We start from the raw sequence: 20,079 nt of genomic DNA, 5'->3' as shown, positions 1-20,079 counted from the left end.
TCTTTGACTATTTCTTTTTTCCTTTTTTTTCTTTTTTTTTTCTTTTTTTTTTTTTTAGGTTTTTAATTCTACTTTCTTTGGGTCCATTGTTATGTCTCTTATCTAGCTTCGTGAGGTAAACAGTCCATTTTTTCTCTTTTCTTTTCTTTCCTTTCCTTTCCTTTCCTTTCCTTTCCTTTCCTTTCCTTTTCTTTTTCCTAATGGAAAGCATGTAAGACTGTAAACTTTCCTCTAAGTAATCTGGTTTTATCTCATTGGTGTTGATAAAGAATTTACTCTATACTTATTGCTGTTTATTTTACATGAGCTAAAATTTCAAATTTGATTTCATCTTCAATTTCATCTAGGAGAATATAGTTTAAAAGCCCTAATGGATACATTTTTTAAGGTATGGTTTTGTTAACTTCCAATTTTATAACATTGTGATCAAAGAATTTGATTTGTTTGCTTTTTCTTTGAGGGGGAAAGATTTATTGAACTATTAATAGTAAAATATACTATCAATTTTATTCCATGCAAGTAATTTCTTTTCACATTCTAGTATTGCTGGGATTAAAAATAAATAACCCCAAAATGAAAAAATTTTAAACTCCTTAAATGTCCATGAAACTGAAATTACTTCATAGAATCATGTCCATTCTAGAAAGTTACGTGAATAAAAATGGAGACTAAAATACAGATATAGAATTTTAAAACTTTTTTTATAGTTAGCAAAAGACATTTTGGACGGTACAAGGTCAAAACCAAGCCACAACAAAAGTGAATTAATTGATACTTAGTGCCAAAGTGTTGGTCAGAGATTTGCTTCTCAAAATGCAATGCTAGGACCAGTAGCACAGATATCCCTGGTAGTATAAAATGAAGAATCATGGGCTCCACTCCCAGCCTATTGAAGCAGCATCTGCATTTTTTAAATGTTTATTTATTAATTTTGAGAAAGAGTGCGCACACAAGTGAGGGAGTAGCAGAGAGGGTGGGGGGGAAGAGAGTCCCAAGCAGGCTCCACACTGTCAGCTCAGAGCCTGATGTGCAGCTGGATCTCAGACACAGTGAGATCCTGACCTGAGCTGAAATCTAGAATCAGACACTGAAGGACTGAGCCACCCAGGCACACCCATAATCTGCATTTCAACAAGATTTCCAGGTGATTCAAATGTAGATTAACATTCCAGAGGCATTAGGTAAAGTTCTGAAATCTCTCTTGCCAAATTCAGATGCTTCAGGCCACAGATGCTCAGGCCACCTGAGCTTTCAGGTGGGATCAAGAAGCTCCTTTTTTCTTTTTTCTTTTCTTTTCTTTCTTTCTTTTTCTTTTTCTTTTTTTTCTTTTTCTTTTTTTTTTTTTGAGAGAGCAAGAGACAGGGTGAGTAGGGGAAAGGAGCTTAGGGAGAGAGAGACAGAGACAGAGAGAGAAAGAGAGGGAATCTTAAGTAGGCTCCACATTGCCAGCACAGAGTCCGACTTGGGGCTGCATCCATGACCCTGGGATCATGATCTGAGCTGAAATTAGGAGTCAGAAACTCAACCAAGGGAGCCACCCAGGCTCCCCCAAGAAGCTTCTGATATATGGGAAGGATAGTAGGGTCGCTGTAAATTAAGCACAGGCTGGGAATGAGAGGGACAAGCAAAACAGAGGGGTAAGAAACAGCAGTAAGAGAAAAGAAAGGAAGTGGTTCCTCTGAGGTGAGCTGTGTCTGTCACTTAGACACAGACATTGGAATTCACCATTTTCAGTGTCCTTTGACCTGAAAGTTTGTGGTCTAAAGATTTAGAAACACTTTTTTTTTTCTATACCCAGGAGACTTCCTGAGTTTATCTTTAAACCTCATAGCTCTTGAAAAAATTTTTATGCTTAGAAGGTATGATAATGATATGTTTTAAAATTTTACTTTAGAAGAATTGCCTGTGTAAACTTAAAAGGATATTTGAAAATCTATAAATTTATCTTGTCTTTACCTTTTGAGAAAGTTGGGCTGCCTCTACTAAAAATGTCTGATTCATTTGGAATCAGTATTAGTTCCTTGTCCTAAACTTTAAAAAAGGGTCGGGGGGGGGGGGCACCTGGGTGGCTCAATAGGTTCAGTGTCTGACTTTTGGTTTTGGCTAAGGTCCTGATCTCATGGTTCATGGCATGGAGCCCCATATCAGGATCTGTGCTGGCAGTGCAGAGCCTGCTTGGGATTCTCTCTGTCTCCTTTTCTCTGCTCCTCTCCCACTTGTGCACCCCTCCCCACACTCTCTCAAAACAAATAAAAATTCAAAAACAAAAAACAAAAAAAGACTAAATTGAGGTGTTAATCCTAGTGAATTAATAAAGTAATATATAGGAAAATGACAGACCCACACAATTGGAGGATATCCAAACTTTAGGAAAAGAAACTTTTTCCACAGCAGCTCTGGCAGATAATCATTCAATCCAAACATTTCAGATCATAGGAAACTTCTCACACTTCAAGGCAGTCACTTCTTTGTAGGATAGTGCTCATATTTTGGAAAGATCATGTGACTGGAAATCAGAAGACACAAGTCCAAGTATAGCCCATGCCTCTCTAGTAGTTCTAGGCCTAACTTACTCCCTTCCCCCAAGCCTCTTGTTCTAATCTACTGGCTCAAACTCCCATCACTTTTTAAAAATGTCAATTCCTTCCATAAGTAGGAATGGAACTTGGCATGGCATCACAGCTGCCATTGACATCCCCTGTTGTCCCAGTCATAACAGGAGGATACAGGTTGGATCTTATTTCCAGATGACATGGCTTCAGTAGTTTCAGAGAACCATCAAAGTTTACAATGAGAAGGGACCCACAAGTGAGGACTTGTCAGGATTCATCAGGAAAAGAGAAACCAACTAGCTATGCCCAGAGTTTAATGCAGGAGATTGAGTATACAGATGATAGAGACCTGAAAAAATAGAACAGGGGCACTGAGGCAACACAGGTAGTAATTACAGGAAGCAAGTGTAAACCCTGGGCCAGGAGAAGCAAAGGGAAGAAAATCTAGAATTTCCTAAGAGGTAACTGCTGAAGCTGGGAACCAGACTTCTGAGTGGGGCCTATGAGGCTGGAACCAACTTCAAAAAGCTATGGAGAAGAACCATGGCTGAGATGCAACTGACAAGAGCAGCAAGCAAACAGGAAGGGAGCAAGGCCTTTCCCCTTCTCACATCCTAGCCTCCCTCTGGGACTCATATTAGCAGAGCTCAACAGGCTGTGGCAAAGGAAGATGTGGTCTGCGTGGTCCCAGGCCCATATCACAGGGCAAGCACAAGAGGCTGGGTTTGGAGCTGAGACACTAGCTTACTGACCCGCACAAAGAGCACTTGGTGCCCCTCCCTCTCCTCGTACAGCTGAGAATCTGAGTTGCAGAGCATGTAAGAGAGTTGTCTAGGGCCCCACACAACACTAGTACAACTAGTGCTAACAGGCAGAGGTACGCAAAAATATAATGACAATTAAAATATACTTCTAGGGGCGCCTGGGTGGCGCAGTCGGTTAAGCGTCCGACTTCAGCCAGGTCACGATCTCGCGGTCCGGGAGTTCGAGCCCCGCGTCAGGCTCTGGGCTGATGGCTCAGAGCCTGGAGCCTGTTTCCGATTCTGTGTCTCCCTCTCTCTCTGCCCCTCCCCCGTTCATGCTCTGTCTCTCTCTGTCCCAAAAATAAAAATAAACGTTGAAAAAAAAAAAATTTAAAAAAATATACTTCTGTAAGGTAGAAAACTCTCAACTCTGAATTTGCTTACATGGCAGAGAATTTATAGATAATAGGTTTATTTAGATGAGACATTTTCAAAATATGTTTTGGCTTGTAAAAGTCATACTAATTACAGTAATTTGTGTGAGTTAATTAATTACTAAGGTATAGAATTATGATTATGTAGCTAATACTAAGGGTTAGATCAACTCAGTTGTTTTAATTACAACACCAAGCATCTGGTCAGATAGGTACACTTTTCATTGTTTGTGTGACGTATCTATACACAGAGCTAAAAAAAAAAACAAAACAAAAAAAAAGGATTAGCAGAAACACTGCCTGTTAGTAGTCTAATGGAGGCAAAGAAAGGAAAACCAATGAAGCTACTAGGGAAAACAAGATATCCAGCCACCTCAGATATGTAATCCTCATATCTCTATTTCCCTGGGACATCAGAAATGATATTTTTTCAGATGGTTTAAGATTACCTTAAAACATTCACAGATAGTCTAATATAGGCAGAAAAGCACAGGGAGTTTGTGAAATTGTGAATCTCAGTTCTGCCACTTTCAAGGTGACCTTGAGTAAATTACTTTTGTTTCTTACTTGTTACATGGGAATAGGGATATTCATTAACTTATTCAACAAACACTCGCTGAATGCCTACCATGTGCCTGGCTTTGCTCAAAGGGTTAGGGGCCAATGAATCCCTGTGCACTCCATGAGCTTTCCTTTGCAATGCTGGAAAGCAGAAAATAAACACATGAATATAGAAAATGTTAGGTGGCAGTGAATAATATACAAAAATAAAGCAAGATAGGCAAGTAGAGAATGATGAGAAGGACCATTTTTATAGAATGCATAGAGAAGGCCTGTCTGATAATGTAACATCTTAAGGGAGGGAGGGAACCATGTGGATATATGAAGAACAGCTTTCCAAACAGTGGGAACCAGAAGCTCAAGACACTGCAGTAGAACGTGCTTAGCAAGGATATAGTGTACAGCAAGGGGTGAGGATAGTGGGAGATGAGCTCAGAGATCTGTAGGAAGGGGAGAAGGAGGCAGGACTAGATCCTACAGGGCCTTTTCATCATGGGGATCCATTACAAAGTTTAGAACAGAGGACTGACATGATCTGAATTGTCCAAAGAATCACTCTGGCTGTATGGAAGCTAGACTGTGAGAGTCCAACAGTGGACACAGGGGGACCAATCAGGAATCTGTAATCTAGGGGGGAAAAAAAAGTGATGGTGGCCTGGCAAAGAGTGTTAGGGGAGGAAGCGTTGAGAAGTGGCTGGGTTCAGGTAAGTTTCAAAGGACCAGCCAACAAAATCACTGACTTACAGAGAGAGGAAAAGTAAAGCGTGATCCCAGAGTTTTGGCCTGAACAGCAAGAAGAATGGAGATGCTGTTACTGGAAAGGGGAAGACAGTAGGAAGAGCTGGTTAATAGTGCTAAGCCTGTTGTGAGGTAATAAATCAATGCAATAAATAAGATGATTTTTACAAAATGGTGCATTCTTGGTTCACTGTAGGCATTCGGCAGATCTTAAATCCCCTCCCTATCCTTTATAACACTTCTTTGTTACCACTTGTTCTCAGAATACATTTAGGTACTACCCACACGTACTCCCACCCTTTTTATTCACCACTTCTCCACAAATCAATATATATAATCAAAACATTTCCACATCAGTGGGAGGGTCAGCTAAACCTCACCCAGAAAAATCTCCAACAGACTACAGAATCACCAGAGAGAGATAAATTATGTTTTTAAATAAAGAAAGAAAAATATTTGATAACAAAATAACATGCATGGCAATCTTCCTAGTGCCTCAAGTACCTAAAGTGCTTTAGTACCCTAAAAGTTTCTCTGGTATTGGTTGTTTTTTAATAGAATATTTGTGAAGAGTGACATATAATATTTTGTAAGCATCCTTTTCTTAGTATTTCTGAGGAGAGGCTAAGAAACTGAAAAGTTACCCAAAAATCTATAGAATGCTTACTGCATATATATTTCTTGGCAAAATTTCCTAGTCATTTTTATCCTTTTGCCTAAAATTTTGAAGCATATTAAAAGAAAATAAGTAATATAAATGTTTGTGCACTTGTACTAGGTAAATGTGCCATAGCAATATTTTATCCAAAGCCAATACAAGAAATAACCGACGTATAAATAGAAGCATCCAGTCTAAACATTTTAAAAAATGCTTGGTTCTTTAAAATTCTTTATTGCAGATTCATTTGCGATGTCAGTATTCAGTTCACATATCTCTATACTCTTAAGAATCATCAGCATTTAATTTATGAGTGTTTTTAGTTGGAAAGATTCTGCTGCTTGAAATTCAATTCAATCCCCTTGGTCTGACTTGAGGAATACTTACATCTTGTGTTTTTCCCAAAGCCCTCCTCTATGCTCAATTTCCCATAATTAATAGAATATTTAATCCAAAGTAGAATGCCACCCCCACCACTTCCATACCCCAGCTCAGGAGGGATAACAGAGAATAACAGCCCAGAGACAAATGACACATCTGTCTCAGGGTTGCTACTCCTCTGTCCCCAGGAAACATCTAATGTATGTATGGTTTCATGTATCATTTAAAGCTAGGTATACTGGGGGCGACTGGATGGTTCAGTCAGTTGAACAGCCGACTTTGGCTCAGGTCATGATCTCATGGTTCATGAGTTCGAACCCTGCCTTGGGCTCTGTGCTGACAGCTCAGAGCCTGGGGCCTGCTTTGGATCCTGTGTCTCCCTCTTTCTCTGCCCCTACCCTGCTTGTGCTCAGTCAGTCTCTCTCTCTCTCTCTCTCAAAACTAAATTTTAAAAAATTAAAAAAAAAAAGCTGGGTATACTGATGGCTTAAGAAATAAATCCTGCAGCTAGCCTAGAAGCAGCTGAGAGCCCACTGTGGGTTGGAAACACACAAGAACAGACCAGCTTACCTGCAAGGAGTGTGTGCCTTGGATGTGCTCATGTGATTCTTCAGCAGCATTAACAGAACTCCCAGCTCTGTCAAGGAGGCATAGGGGCAAACAAGGACCTTTCTCTTGTGCTTGGCAAGTAGAGGCATCAGCATGAGCAACAAAACCCTTGTGGATTTCTTAGGTCTGTGATTCATGGTTTTTAATACTGTGTATGATGGGAACCTCTTCAGGTTCATCAGGGTACCCAGTGAAAAGCCAATGTTTGAGCGAATATGCCAGCATTTAGTATAAAATGCAAAAAAAGCAGTTGGCACTGGCTAGGAGAAGCCCAGAGTTGATTATATAGTCTTTTGTTCATGTTTCTCCAAGCATAACTTCTTTAACTTGTGACAAGAGAAGAAGGTACTTCTTAATACTTTTCTTTAGGTTAATCCTGTAAGACCCATGTTTAAAATAAGTAGCAAGGTATACCCCAATATAGGATCCTTTTAATTTTAGAGACTATTACGTCATGGTAATTGTTAGAAGTAGCTCTACTGACACCTAGTCCATCTTCGTCTAGCTGAGGTGGCCCTACCCTTTGGCTTAGATGGCAGAGAAAATTGGTTTTGACCAGTATGTTTTTGAATTTCAGGAATAGTCGCTGTTCTTTTCTGTGGAGTCACCCAGGCACATTATACCTACAACAATCTGTCATTGGATTCCAAAACGAGGACTAAACAGGTAAAAGAAAAAATTCACTACAGGCTTTGTCTCTTTTCACAGTGTAATGGTTATGTAGCAAGTCTGCCAATGCACTTGGAAAGAATTTCATTAGCGAAGGAAGAAAGTACGCTTAAGGCTTCATTATAGGTTGGATATTTATAGATTTTTTTTTCCTCCAGGATAACCATTAACAATTCTCTTGGTAAGCAAAAATATAGTTATAATAGTCTCTCCCTCCTGAGAAATGTGGAACATAGACTGTCAGTCTTGAAGATGAAAGGCCCACAGTCGGTAATAATTCACAGTCACTTACATCTAAAAGCATTATAAAGCATGTGAGATTGGGTAGTTATACAGAGAGAAGGAAATGAAGAAGAATAAGGAAGTGATGTTTGGTCTTTAATTGGGTGCTTTCGCTACTCCGTAAACTCAGCTGCCAGTTGTCACACTAGCGGAATGTAGCTTCCATATGCCAAAAACACATGTGTTTGGATATAGATTCCTTACACAAATATGTGCTGTACAGCCCCTCTGTGCTAAGCACTATGCTAGGTACTAGGAATAAAAGGATGTGGGATATGACCTTGTCTTTAAGATGTTCATTACCAAGTCTGTTGATGAGGGTAAGGATGTGTAATGAACAACTAATTATCCACAGTGTGATATGGACTGTGATAGAAATATCTGTATAGTGTGTTTGGGGAGCATTCAATAGGGCATCGTCTTGTAGCTAGATTTGGGAAGGTGAAGAGAAAGTTTCCAGAGATGATATCTGATCTTAAGCTTGAAATACAAATAGAAGTTAATTAGGTAATCATGTGGAACCTAGTAGGGGGTGGGAAGGCAGTATGAAGGGCATTTGAAACCAAAGTTGAGGGTGGACAAAATCTCTGAAGCAGTTGATCAAAGCACTGTAACTAGTTCTGTGTGGCTAGGGAATGGGGTAAGGCTACAGTGAGGGTTGAAACCATAGATAAACCCAGAGACCAGTTTATGAAAGGACTTTCATACCTTGTGAAAGAGTGTTTTGACTTTATCCTAGAGGTAATGGGGAGTGGCTTAAACAACAGAAAAGTATTGTCTGAGAAATGTAGAAGTCTAAGATCAAGGTGCCAGAAGGATTATTTCCTTCTAAGGGCCGTAAAGGAGAATCTGTTCTATTCCTCTCTCTTAGCTTCTGGTGGTTTTCTGGCAATCTTTGTTATTCTTTAACTTGTAGACACATCATCTTGATCCCTACCTTCATGTTCACATGACATTTTTCCTAAGAGTGTGTCTGTCTCCAAATTTCCCCTTTTTATAAGGACACCAGTCACATTAGATTAGAGGCCCACTTTATTCTGGTATAACTTCATTTTAACTCAACTAATTATATTTTAAATGACCCTATTTCCAAATTAAGTCATTTTCTGAGATATTGGGGGTTAGGACTTCAACATATGAATTTGACGAAGGGTAGGGAGTTGGTGTGGGGGGGGGGGGTGGGATTCAGCCCATAACAAGAAGTCACTAATGTATCTTAAGCAAAGTAATTTTAGGATAAGTGGTGTTCCATTTTAGAAACATCACTCTGGCAAAGAAGAGGAGCATGGATCAAATGGCATTTGTATTAGTTACCTTTTGCTGTGTAACAAACAACCATACAACCTAACTTCAGTGGCATTCAAAAAGAAACATTTATTTTGCACACATCTGCAGGATTTAAGTCTAAGGTAGGCTTGGCTGGGGCATGTGCCAGTGCCACCTGTCTGTCATTCTTCTCCTAGCAGAAGAACAAGCCCCAATGTGCAAGTTCATTTCAAGCCTCTGCTTGCATCACATTTCCACATCCTACTGGCCAAAGAAAATCACATGCCTGAGCCCAAGGTCAAGAGACTGAGCAGGTCACCAGCCCACAGTGGGAAAGCACTACAAGGTTATATGGTAAGGAGTATAGATATAAAGAATAATGAAGAATTGGACCAAAGTATAATCTACCCCAAAAAGCAAATGGAGGCAGAGAATCTTCTATAATAAGCTCATCAGTGCTGAAGATATCTGATGTGATATTGGGGCAGTGGGAGTGGGGGAAGCCAAAGTGACATCTTAGCAAAACCTAAATAGGAGTTTTTGAAGACTTACCTTAAAGCTCTCTAAAATAGTTAATTGTTTTCTTCTCTTTCTCTTTTCATGTCCCAAGCTCAGCTGGACCTGACCCTATCTCCTGCCTCCCCAGGGACTCTGCAAGGTCACCCTTCCCCCTCTTACAATCAGAGGAATCATAAAGATACAGTTAGAGACATTTTAAGGACCCACAGTTTTTAAAAATGAAAAAAAATTATACCAATACTTAGAAACTTCCAGTATAGGAATCCTTTTAATTATAGAGACTACTGCATTCCCTAGGGTTTAAAGGGAAATGCCTTGGGCTGGTTTTTCCTGACCTTGTCTGGTTCTCTGAGCATTTGTATTCTGGGGAACTGAACTCTGGTTAGGGACTCGCACTTTTAAGTCATGCTATCTAGACTGCTCAGCAGAACTTCAAAGTTAACTCATCCCATGGCGAGACAGCAACCCAGCACCTAGGGGAGACAAAGCCAAAATCAGTGCCCCACAGACTTCTGTTCTCCTCTGAATGACTTGACAAGCACTCCCTGATGGACTGCCAACATCCTTTCTTACAGTACTCTTCTTTAAGAAAGGGGATTTTTACAAGTTCATTCTTTAACATCCAAGTAATTGCATCCCTCCATCTTTGTTTCCCCCTTTACGTCCTTTCCTGGGTGCCTGATTCATAGTAGAAACTTAATGAATGCCTTCCCTTCCCTTCTCATACCTCTCTTCATTGCTTTTCTCTCAGGATTTGTCATTTTCTACTTATTTTTCTTTCATAATATATGCATATCTAGCATATGTACATATTTTAAACACACATGCATGCACACGCGCACATATTCTCCACCCTAGTGTACAGTCTGAGGTCACCACTTTAAAAGAAATGAGATCCAGCCCTTTAATTAACTTCACAGATAAGAAGTTCTTAGCCACATCTGTAGCAGTGTAGCAAGCGAAGTTCAAACTCCATGTGGGAAACCAATTACAAATTGTAAAGAAAGGCTGAGGCAGGTATTATAGAGGTTACCACTATTTCCTTTCTGAAACAGGGAAAAATTTGTAAAATATTATATGATAATACATGGTTACAGAGAATAATATCTCTTTGTACCTCCCCACACTATTCTCACTGTCAGTGGGAAAAATAGAAGTTGCACAGGCTCTGTGCCTCTGTCCCCAGGACTATTTAATGGGAACAAAGGAAGTTAATTAGTAAAGTCTAGGGACAATCTGTGAAAATCAACTTTTTATTATAAAATGCAAAGGTGATGTGATTTATAAAGGAATTGTATTCATGGACTGTGGCTATATCAGCTAATCAAATAGCTATATCTGGATACAAAGACTTTTAAGAATTATATATCCTTTATAGCTTCAAAAATTACAGTGCCTTTTTAAAATTGCATTTTCACTTTATTTTTTTTTCATTTTCTTTCTTATTTTCAATATATGAAATTTATTGTCAAATTGGTTTCCATACAACAACCAGTGCTCATCCCAAAAGGTGCCCTCCTCAATACCCATCACCCACCCTCCCCTCCCTCCCACCCCCATCAACCCTCAGTTTGTTCTCAGTTTTTAAGCATTTTCACTTTAAAATATGTTTTGCAAATTAATTTTCACTCCAACCTATGAAAAACACATGTAACATCTCTATGTGTTAGGCACAAAGCAGCATAATAGAGACATCGTTGCTGTTACCCACCATAAAGATTTATATTTCCATAGCAAAGCACTTCCTTTAGGGTATGCACACCTAGCCCTAGAAATAGACAAATACTATAAGCCTGGACTCTTGCCCTAGAAACTGAAAACTGCTAGAGATGCTCAAGATGGACATGAGCACATAGAAGTCTGTGAGCCTCGAGGTCTCACCCTGAACCATCCAGAAGACTGCGTACAGACCCTATGACACTACCCATACAAATCCCAGCCTGCCTCCCAGCCCTTTCCTCCTTCATGTCCTCACTTGCTAAGCAGACCTGGGAGCTGGTGATCTGGGCCAAACTCCAGGGTGTTTCCAAAGCTCTCTTTACTTTGCCTGAGGCTAACTTGCAAAACCACATACTTCCATACCACTCCCTTTTAACTAGAATTTCTCCTTCCCTTCCTGCAGTTCCCACATAAAAATTATTTTCAACAGATACACAAGAGATATAGCATTAATTGGAATAATTAACATGCATTATGCATTAACATGTATGACATACTTTCCTCATTTACTTTCTACTTACCTTTTTACCTAAAAGGTAGCTTATTTTATTTTATTATCACTGACTACCTTCATTCATTCAAGTAATATTTTCTGAGGGCCTATTTTGTGCCAGCCCCTGTTCAAGGTGATGGGGTACAAGAGTGAACAAAAAAGAATTTCTAGTAGAGGAGATTTTGTTATAATCAGAATAAACAAGCTAAATATATAGTGTGCTTATGACAAGTCATAGGCCAATAATAAAGCAGACAAGGGAGTTAGAAGTGTGTGTATGGGAAAGCAGGGTTGCAATTTTAGATAGGGTGGTCAGGGAAGGTTGCAATAAGAAAGCAAAACCTGAAAGAAGAAAAAGAGAGAGTTACATGGACATTTGGAATGGAGCTGTCCAGGAACTGAGAACAACAGATACAAAGGCCACCTGGGTCAAATTGACCAATGTGGCTGAGGTAAAGTGGACCAGGGGAAAATATGAAAGACAGTAGCAAAGCAGTGACAAGGAACAGGTCATGGAGAGCCTATACAAGGCAAGGAAACACTGGAGGTTGTTAAGTAAAGGCATGGCATGATAATATTTAAATTTTAAAAGAATGGAGGTGTCATTTATTAACCAAGGAGCACTGCAAGATAGCAGGTTTGAGAGACAATTGGTTGTTGACTTGTTACATTTGAGATGTATATTGGTCAACAAAATGGAGCTGTTGAGTACCTTGTTGGACCTAGAATTCTGGAGTTTGGGAGAGAGGTCTGGGCGAGAAGTATAATTTTCGATGTGGTCAGTATAGAGATGATATTAAAAACATGAGACTGGTTATAACTCTTAGATGAGATGTCTAAGAGAGAAATAGAGGAAAGATCAGAAACCAAGTCTTGAGGCACTCCAATGGTAAGACATTGGGAACCAGTAAAGGAGAGTGAGAGATAGTAGCCAGTATGGAGAAGGAAAAATCAAGAAAAGTATGGTGTCCTGGAAATCAAATGAAGAGAGTGTCTCAAAAAGGAGCATGATGAATTCAGCCAAATTTTGCTGAATGGCCAATTAAGATGAAGAGAATGAATGTCATTGATGACATTGATAAGAGTCATATTGGTAGAGTGTCAGGGTGAAAGCCTAATTATAATAGGTTCAAAAGAGGATGGAAGGAAAGAAATTGGAAACTGCATGTACAGACTTGTTTTTCAAAGGAGTTTTGCTGTGAAAGGAAACAGAGAAATGAGATGATACCTGAAGAGAGACATGATGCCAAAAGAAAATTCTTTTTATTTTTAAGGTGGAAAAATACAGTACTTTTATATGCTGATAGGAATAACACAGAAGGGGCACCTGGGTGACTCAGTTCGTTAAGCCTCTGACTTCAGCTCAGGTCATGATCTCACAGTTTGTCAGTTCAAGCCCCACACTGGGCTCTGGGCTGACAGCTCAGAGCCTGGAGTCTTCCTCTCTCTCTGTTCCTCCCCTGCTCACACTCTGTCTCTCTCTCAAAAATAAATAAGCATTAAAAAAAATTAAGGAATAACACAGAAAAGACTGAGTGGAAGAGGCAAACTTTGAACTTATATCTTTTGACTTGTAGTTCAAACTATTTTGCCTATTACTAAATATTCTTTGAATAATAGCTGTGATAGCAGCAACTGTGGGGCTTAGTATCATTTATTCAGTAAACCTTGAATGGATGGATAGATGAATGAATGAATGCATGAATGTTTGGTGATCTTTATTACACTTTCAGCTAATGCAGGTAATGAGTCATTTATATTTAATTCTTTTTTTATTTTTTTAAAGTTTATTTATTTTTGAGAGAGACAGAGACAGCATGAGTTGGGTAGGGGCAGAGAAAAAGAGGGAGAGAGAAAATCCCAAGCAGCCTCCACACCGCCAGCACAGAGCCTGATGCAGAGCTCAAACTCACAAAACTGTGAGATAATGACCTGAGCCATAACCAAGAATTGGACGCCTAACCAACTGAGCCACCCAGGTGCTCCAGTCTTATATTTAATTCTATAATCTTTGTAAATCTAGCAATTTTAGTGTATTTTTATTTATTTATTTATTTATTTATTTATTTATTTATTTATTTATTTATTTCTTACTAAAGTACAGGTTGGGGTTGACATAGATTTTCCCATGCATTTATTTTTGAAAACCAGATTCTTTGTCTAGCATTTATGAGCAAACAATGACATATTCATTATAGCACATTCTTTCCAGATGCTTATTTTATTTCCATTCCCCCCAGATGATCTTTTGAGTGTTTATCACCATTGAATGGAAAGGCAGCAATGCAAATCCAAATTTAAATTTCCAACTAAAAAAAAAAAAAACAATGATGCCAAATTGGATGTGCTGTGTATGACTTTGTAAGAAAACTGAAGAAAAAGATTTAGAATGTGGGTGAAGCCAGATGATATGGTAGAAAGGAGACTGAGAGTCCAGAATGCTGGAGTTTGCCCCTCATCTCTATGACTAATGGTGGAGGCTTTGGGTAATTAATTGAATACCTGTGAGCTTCAGTTTTCTCATTTGTAAAATGGATGATTGAACTATATGACTAGGGGTTTTTTTAAATTTTTTTTAACGTTTATTCATTTTTGAGACAGACAGAGACAGAGCATGAATGGGGGAAGGTCAGAAAGAGAGGGAGACACAGAATCTGAAATAGGCTCCAGGCTCTGAGCTGTCAGCACAGAGCCCGACGCGGGGCTCGAACTCACGGACCGCGAGATCATGACCTGAGCCGAAGTCGGACGCTTAACCGACTGAGCCACCCAGGCGCCCCAGACTGGGTTTTAAGGATCATGCTCTAAACCTAATATTCTGTGACTTTACCTAGAACGTAAGATATGCATCTTGTTCCTTCTCTCTAAGATTGGGCAGAGATCACTTGCTTACAGACTGCAATGCAGTTGAGATGAGAGGAAAGATCAGAGTTTGCCATTGATCTTGAGGACAAATCATTGGGTAGACCATGTTTAATAAATTGTTGAATCAAATTCAAGGATGAAGTGATCAAAAACTGAAGTCCCTGGTTCATACTGGAGTGAAAAGTTTCATGGAGGGCTGTGTATCTTTTCCTGGAAAGTGATTGTAATGGGTTTTTTAAGACTGTCTATATCCCTGAGGTGGAGAGTACAGAGTTTACCTTGCTACTGCTGAGTCTCAAGATCTTACTGAAGGGCTTTCTGGCTTTTCAATTCAAGCATGGACTGACAGTGAACTATGCACCGCATGATTGTGTGGCAGACACCATGCTAGACACCAGAGAGACAAAGGCAGATAAGACCCAATTCTCATCCTTAGGGGTTCCTAATATAGCAGGGACACACACATGCACATGTACACATGTGTGTGTACACATGCTAGCAAACACATACACAAACAACAACTCCATGTGACAAATGTTAACACAGAGGGATGTGCAATATGTCATGGGAACCAGAGGATGGAATTGTTTCCTGGAGGCAAGGTGTTCATGGGAAGCTGATTGTGGGTTGGATGTTTGGGTAATTAGAAGATTATCATGCAGATTTCATGGGGGATGAAAGCAAAGAGAAAAGAGTAGGCAAAACCGTAAACTTAAGAAAGAGCTTGACAAGTCCCAGAAACAAAGAGGGAGTGCACTGTGACTGGAGTTGCCTTGGGGAAGTAGGTAGAAGTGTGTTGAGGCTGCTGGTATAAGACAGGGAGCAGAAAGGAAAGGTTATGAGAGAGAACTGAGAATTAAAATGGAGAGGTGATTTCAGGCAGACCTTTTAGTGTCTGTGCTACATTTAAGAGAACTGTATCCTATAAGGCAAATAATTGCTCAAGGCTTTTAGGCATGGAGATGATGATAAAAATCAGATCTGTGCCTTACAAAGATAATGAAGGTAGCATCATGGAGGACATGACATCAATCGATGACATCCATCTCACTGCTCACCACACTTCCTTTTGATAAACTGCTTACATATATAACATCTAAATTTATCTTAACCTTCTGTAGCTCTAGACATATTTTTGTCCTGTCTAACCTCTTCGGATGTTGTGGTCTATATGAAACATTATGGAAATTTACCATTTGATTTTTGCTTTGAACTTAGAAGTTCATTAAATTCTTGCCGAATTAATAAATGAATGAATGAATGAATTATGACCATTAACATTCCAAGATAAAAAATAAAGAAGGGAAACAATATATGCTAATTAATGGTTTTATTTAATTCTGATATGATGCATTAATTTAAATGTAATGAGTTGGAGGCATAAAGCAAATGTCTAGGGTAATCCTGAGATATTGAAAGAAAGATCAAGTACAATTCCATTGCTTGTGTGAATTTCATGGAGTGTGCCTCCACCTTTTTGATTTGCATTACAGTGGTTTTTGATTATGGTTTTATGCAATTTTTCTCCGTCACTTTTAACAAAAGCAGGCACGTTCCATCCCAGTTACCTGTTCCAAGTCACAGTAGAGAGAGAGGGAGAGAGAGAATGTCATAGGCAACAATGCCCCTGCTTCCCTGGCTTCTGAGAAGTAAGATCAAAGATATCTTCATAAAGCATAGAATTGCCTTTTTTATTTTTTTACTCTAATTACATTTCTTTTGTCAAGATTTCTACCACTTTTCTTCTTCCCTTCATTCAAAGTACCTTTAAAAATACCATCCTAGAAGGGTTGAATTTATAAATGATGGCAAAGTGTTTAAATTTCTCCTTAGCTAAGCTGGTGATTCTTTTCAATGAAACTCATTATATTGTATAAAGGACACTTAGTAGTTCAGCTAATAAGTGTTCTTTTTTAAATGCTAATGAGAGTGGAGCTCCTACATCATGGCAAGAACACGCTGTACTTTCAGTGCCCAGAAAGAATTATTATCTGTGAACCCCTAGTTAAGAAGCCTTACTCCACATCAATGTGCATTGTAGTAGAGGTCACAAATGACCATTCGGCACCTTTAGTAGTGGGTACCTTCTGTATGCTAGGTACTGAGGCTCAGGGAGAAATAAAGCTAAGTAAGACATGAACTGTGCTTTCCCTTGAAAATCTTTCATGTAATTTTTTTCTTTGATAAAGCTATAATTGTACTGTAACTTCTCAATTAAATCTTACCAACTCTTTTAACCACACATCTGTGTTTGTTTATCACGGTATATAATTGCAGTTGAATTTTTTAAGTCATAAAATCCAAGAAGTTCAGAGTGAGGTGAGACTATAAAGATAAGCCTTTAAACCCAGAATTTTATTAGAGGAAACTGAATCCCAAGAAAGTTCTATGACTTGGAGAGGTAGAGTCAGTTCTCCAACCCAGGAGCCAACCTGGACATGAATCTGAGCTCAAGGGACATGCACTGCAAACTAAAAACACCTAGCACCTACCTCTAAAAGCAACTTTTGGTGTATTAGTTGTCTACTGCTGTGTAACAAATCACCCTAAAATTTAGAAACTTAGGACAGCAAACTTTTATTATTTCATGTAGTTTTTGAGGGCTCTGAGTCCAGGAGCATCCATCTGTCTGGGTAGTTGTAGCTACCAGTCTCTCATGAGGTTGTAGACAAGCTGTTGGCCAAAACTGAAGCATCTAACAGTTGACTGGGCTTGGAGGACCCATTATGAGATGGCTTGCTCACATGGCTGTTGGTAAAAGGTTTCAGTTCTTCACTGTGTCATCCAGAGGGCTGTTTGGGTGTCCTCCATGATATAGAAGCTTACTTTTCCCTGACAGAGAGAGGGGGAGAGAGGGGAAGAGAGAGAACAAAAAGTAGAAATGACTTTGATTAACTATCCTCCGAAGTCACACACTGTCACTTTTACCATAATCTGTTAGAAACAAGTCACTAAGACCAGTACACACTCAATGGAAGGGGAATTAAGCTCCACCTCTTGAAGGGAGGTGTATGAAAGCATTGTGGACATATTTTAAAACTACCATGGTGCCTGATGACATTTTTGGAAGCCATATTTTGATAATGGTTTCAATTTCTTATGTGGCTGAATTTTTCTACTTCTTCAGTCAACTTTACTTTCCTAATAAACCATTTGTCCTCTCCAGATTTTCAAAATTGTTAATAACAGTTCTTGAACTCTATTGTGCAAGGTACTATAAATACATTTCTCATATCAATTATCCCAATTAATATTCACTGAAAGATCCATGGGGTAAATACCACTCTTAGTCAGATTTTGCAAAGAATAGAGTTGTGCATCATAGTCCATTATTTTTTAATATTGTTTTAATACATCTGATCATGTACCTTTCCTATAGAAAATGACGTGTATGTATTTTCCTCCTTTTTTAATTTATGAAACTGCATATTATACCAATCATTTTAAGAAACAGCTCTTGGATTCCACTACTTCCATTCCACTACTGTTTCCTCTAATTCATTCTTTTCTCCTTTATCACTATCATTGTCTTGCCTCTCCTTGGGCTTCTCTTCTTCCCTCTTTCCTTTAATAGAGGACTATGAACCTAAGTAAACTTTTTCCTGCTCACCCACCATTCCTCTCGTTGCTCTTCTTTTCCTTTCTCAGCTTTAACACTGGCTTGAGAGGGTCTTAATAGGTAGAACCAAGAAAGCTTTTTCATTTTCCACCAAAGTGTTGGTGCTATCACTTCTTCTATCCTATTCTACTCTTTATCTTGTGACAGATATTTTATGCCATTTTGCTACTGTTGGTTTTCTCTTTTTTCAAGATTCATCAGGGGGCACCTGGGTGGCTCAGTCAGTTGAGTGTCCGACTTGGGCTCAGGTCAGGATCTTGCAGTTCGTGACTTCAAGCCCTGTGTCGGACTCTGTGCTGACAGCTCAGAGCCTGGAGCCTGTTTCAGATTCTGTGTCTCCCTCTCTCTGCTCATGCTCTGTCTCTCTCTGTCTCTCATAAATGAATAAAATTTTTTTTAAAAAAGATTCATCAGTATTCCATGTAGCTAAGAGTAATTGGGTATTGTTAGTTATTTTCTTCTGCTTCTTCATCATCATTGTGAAAGGCTCTGTATTAGATTCATCTACCAGGACTATCTTTATCTGTACCCAACAGGCAGTATCTTTGTGGCCGTATTAATTTGCCTTTAAATTTCTTGCCAACAAGATTTCAAAGCTTTCTTACACTTTGTCTTTCTCAACTTCCAAAACTCCAAGAAAATATATTTATTTCATTCAGCTTTTTCCTAAAATTTAACTTTCTTTATTACATTTTCTCCAAACTAATGGCTTTGTATTATTTTTCATTATGTGGAGGCTTAGCTCCTCAGAGAGATAATCCTCTCTCCCTCTCTCTCGTTCTCATTCTTGCTCTTTGTCTCACTCTTTTTTTCTCTCTCATTCTTTCACCTTTAGAAAACAAAACCAAATACCATCATTATTACTCAAATATCAACATATAAATATATATGATCCATTATGATCCATGTCCTTCTATGTATGGGTCTGATTCAATGCATCATGGAAAAATTTATCTGAATAGGATTTAAAAGATCAGCTGGCTTGGTCCTTGCTTTAATGACATTCAAGACAGATGGTTGCTCATTATTACCTTAAAATTTCTAAGGATTGCAATGGCATTACCCCCTTGAATAGCCCATTATAGTTTTATTACCCTGCTTGATAGGTACAGGTATGAAGGGTTTCAGTCTCATAATGGCATTTTGGGATGATAAATGGAAATTACTGTAATTTTTCTACTCATTTTAATTAAATTTTATTGATGCAGCACAGAAAACATCAAGGCTGAATATGTGTGCTGGAGTGTGTGTTTGCTAAAGAATGTTGCCAAATTTAAGGATGCCATTTCCTTGACGGTCTTGAAAGATGCAGCAAATGGATTTAATAAAATGTTAAGTCTTTGTGCAATTCCTTCAGAAGAGAAATTGAATTGCTTCTGGAGGCACAGCTCAAAAATCCAAAAAAATTCCATCAGTGGATATATGATATAGAACCTTGATTAAGGTACCTGAAAGGGAAACCTAATAAATGATAATAAGAATTTGGTTTTAGGAAAGTCACTTAACACAATTGTTCTGGGTTATATTGAGAAAGAACTTGATTGGAATCAGCAGTGACCAATCTGTTCTTAAGGAAGAAGAGAATGTCCCTTATAATGGACCTGCTTTAGCAGTGAACATCCAGGTAACAAGTTATTTCTGCTGTATTTGTCCATTGGTTCCAGGCAGTTAAAAAATTATGCTTTATAACATATTTATTTTCCCTTTTTGTATGTGCTTTGCTCCATTCAAATTAAAATTTCAAGGGCAAATTTGAGGGACAAAGATATCGATCAAAACTAAAGGAATTATTCTGTTGGGAGAGAATGTCTAATCTTTTCTCAGTCATTGCAGGTAACTGGATTTGCACAACTCTTCTCTTTCCCAGAGATCTGTGAAAATGTGGTCGTTGGGACTCAGATCTGGAGACAATGTTATTTTTGGTTTCTACGACTATGGCTTCATACTTCAGCACTTATCATCCTGCATCTT

The 20,079-nt window shown here is 38.8% G+C and overlaps 1 protein-coding gene across 2 annotated transcripts in view; it reads left to right on the top strand.

Moving 5' to 3' along the window:
• SLC9A9 (solute carrier family 9 member A9) overlaps positions 1–20,079 on the top strand; it is a 571,642-nt gene that overhangs the window by 292,610 nt on the left and 258,953 nt on the right. For both annotated transcript variants that reach the window (XM_047098595.1, XM_047098596.1), the window contains exon 9: positions 7,254–7,342. In XM_047098595.1, coding sequence (XP_046954551.1) covers positions 7,254–7,342 — 89 coding nt within the window. The remainder of the gene's footprint in view (positions 1–7,253; positions 7,343–20,079) is intronic.

The sequence above is a fragment of the Lynx rufus genome, unplaced genomic scaffold, assembly GCF_022079265.1.
Source record: "Lynx rufus isolate CCGP_SWC_20201006 ecotype Redwood Valley unplaced genomic scaffold, mLynRuf1.p SCAF_5, whole genome shotgun sequence".
NCBI classification, from domain to species: domain Eukaryota; kingdom Metazoa; phylum Chordata; class Mammalia; order Carnivora; family Felidae; genus Lynx; species Lynx rufus.
The sequence above is the reverse complement of the archived record's forward strand: the minus strand, read 5'-3'. Positions and strand labels throughout refer to the sequence as shown.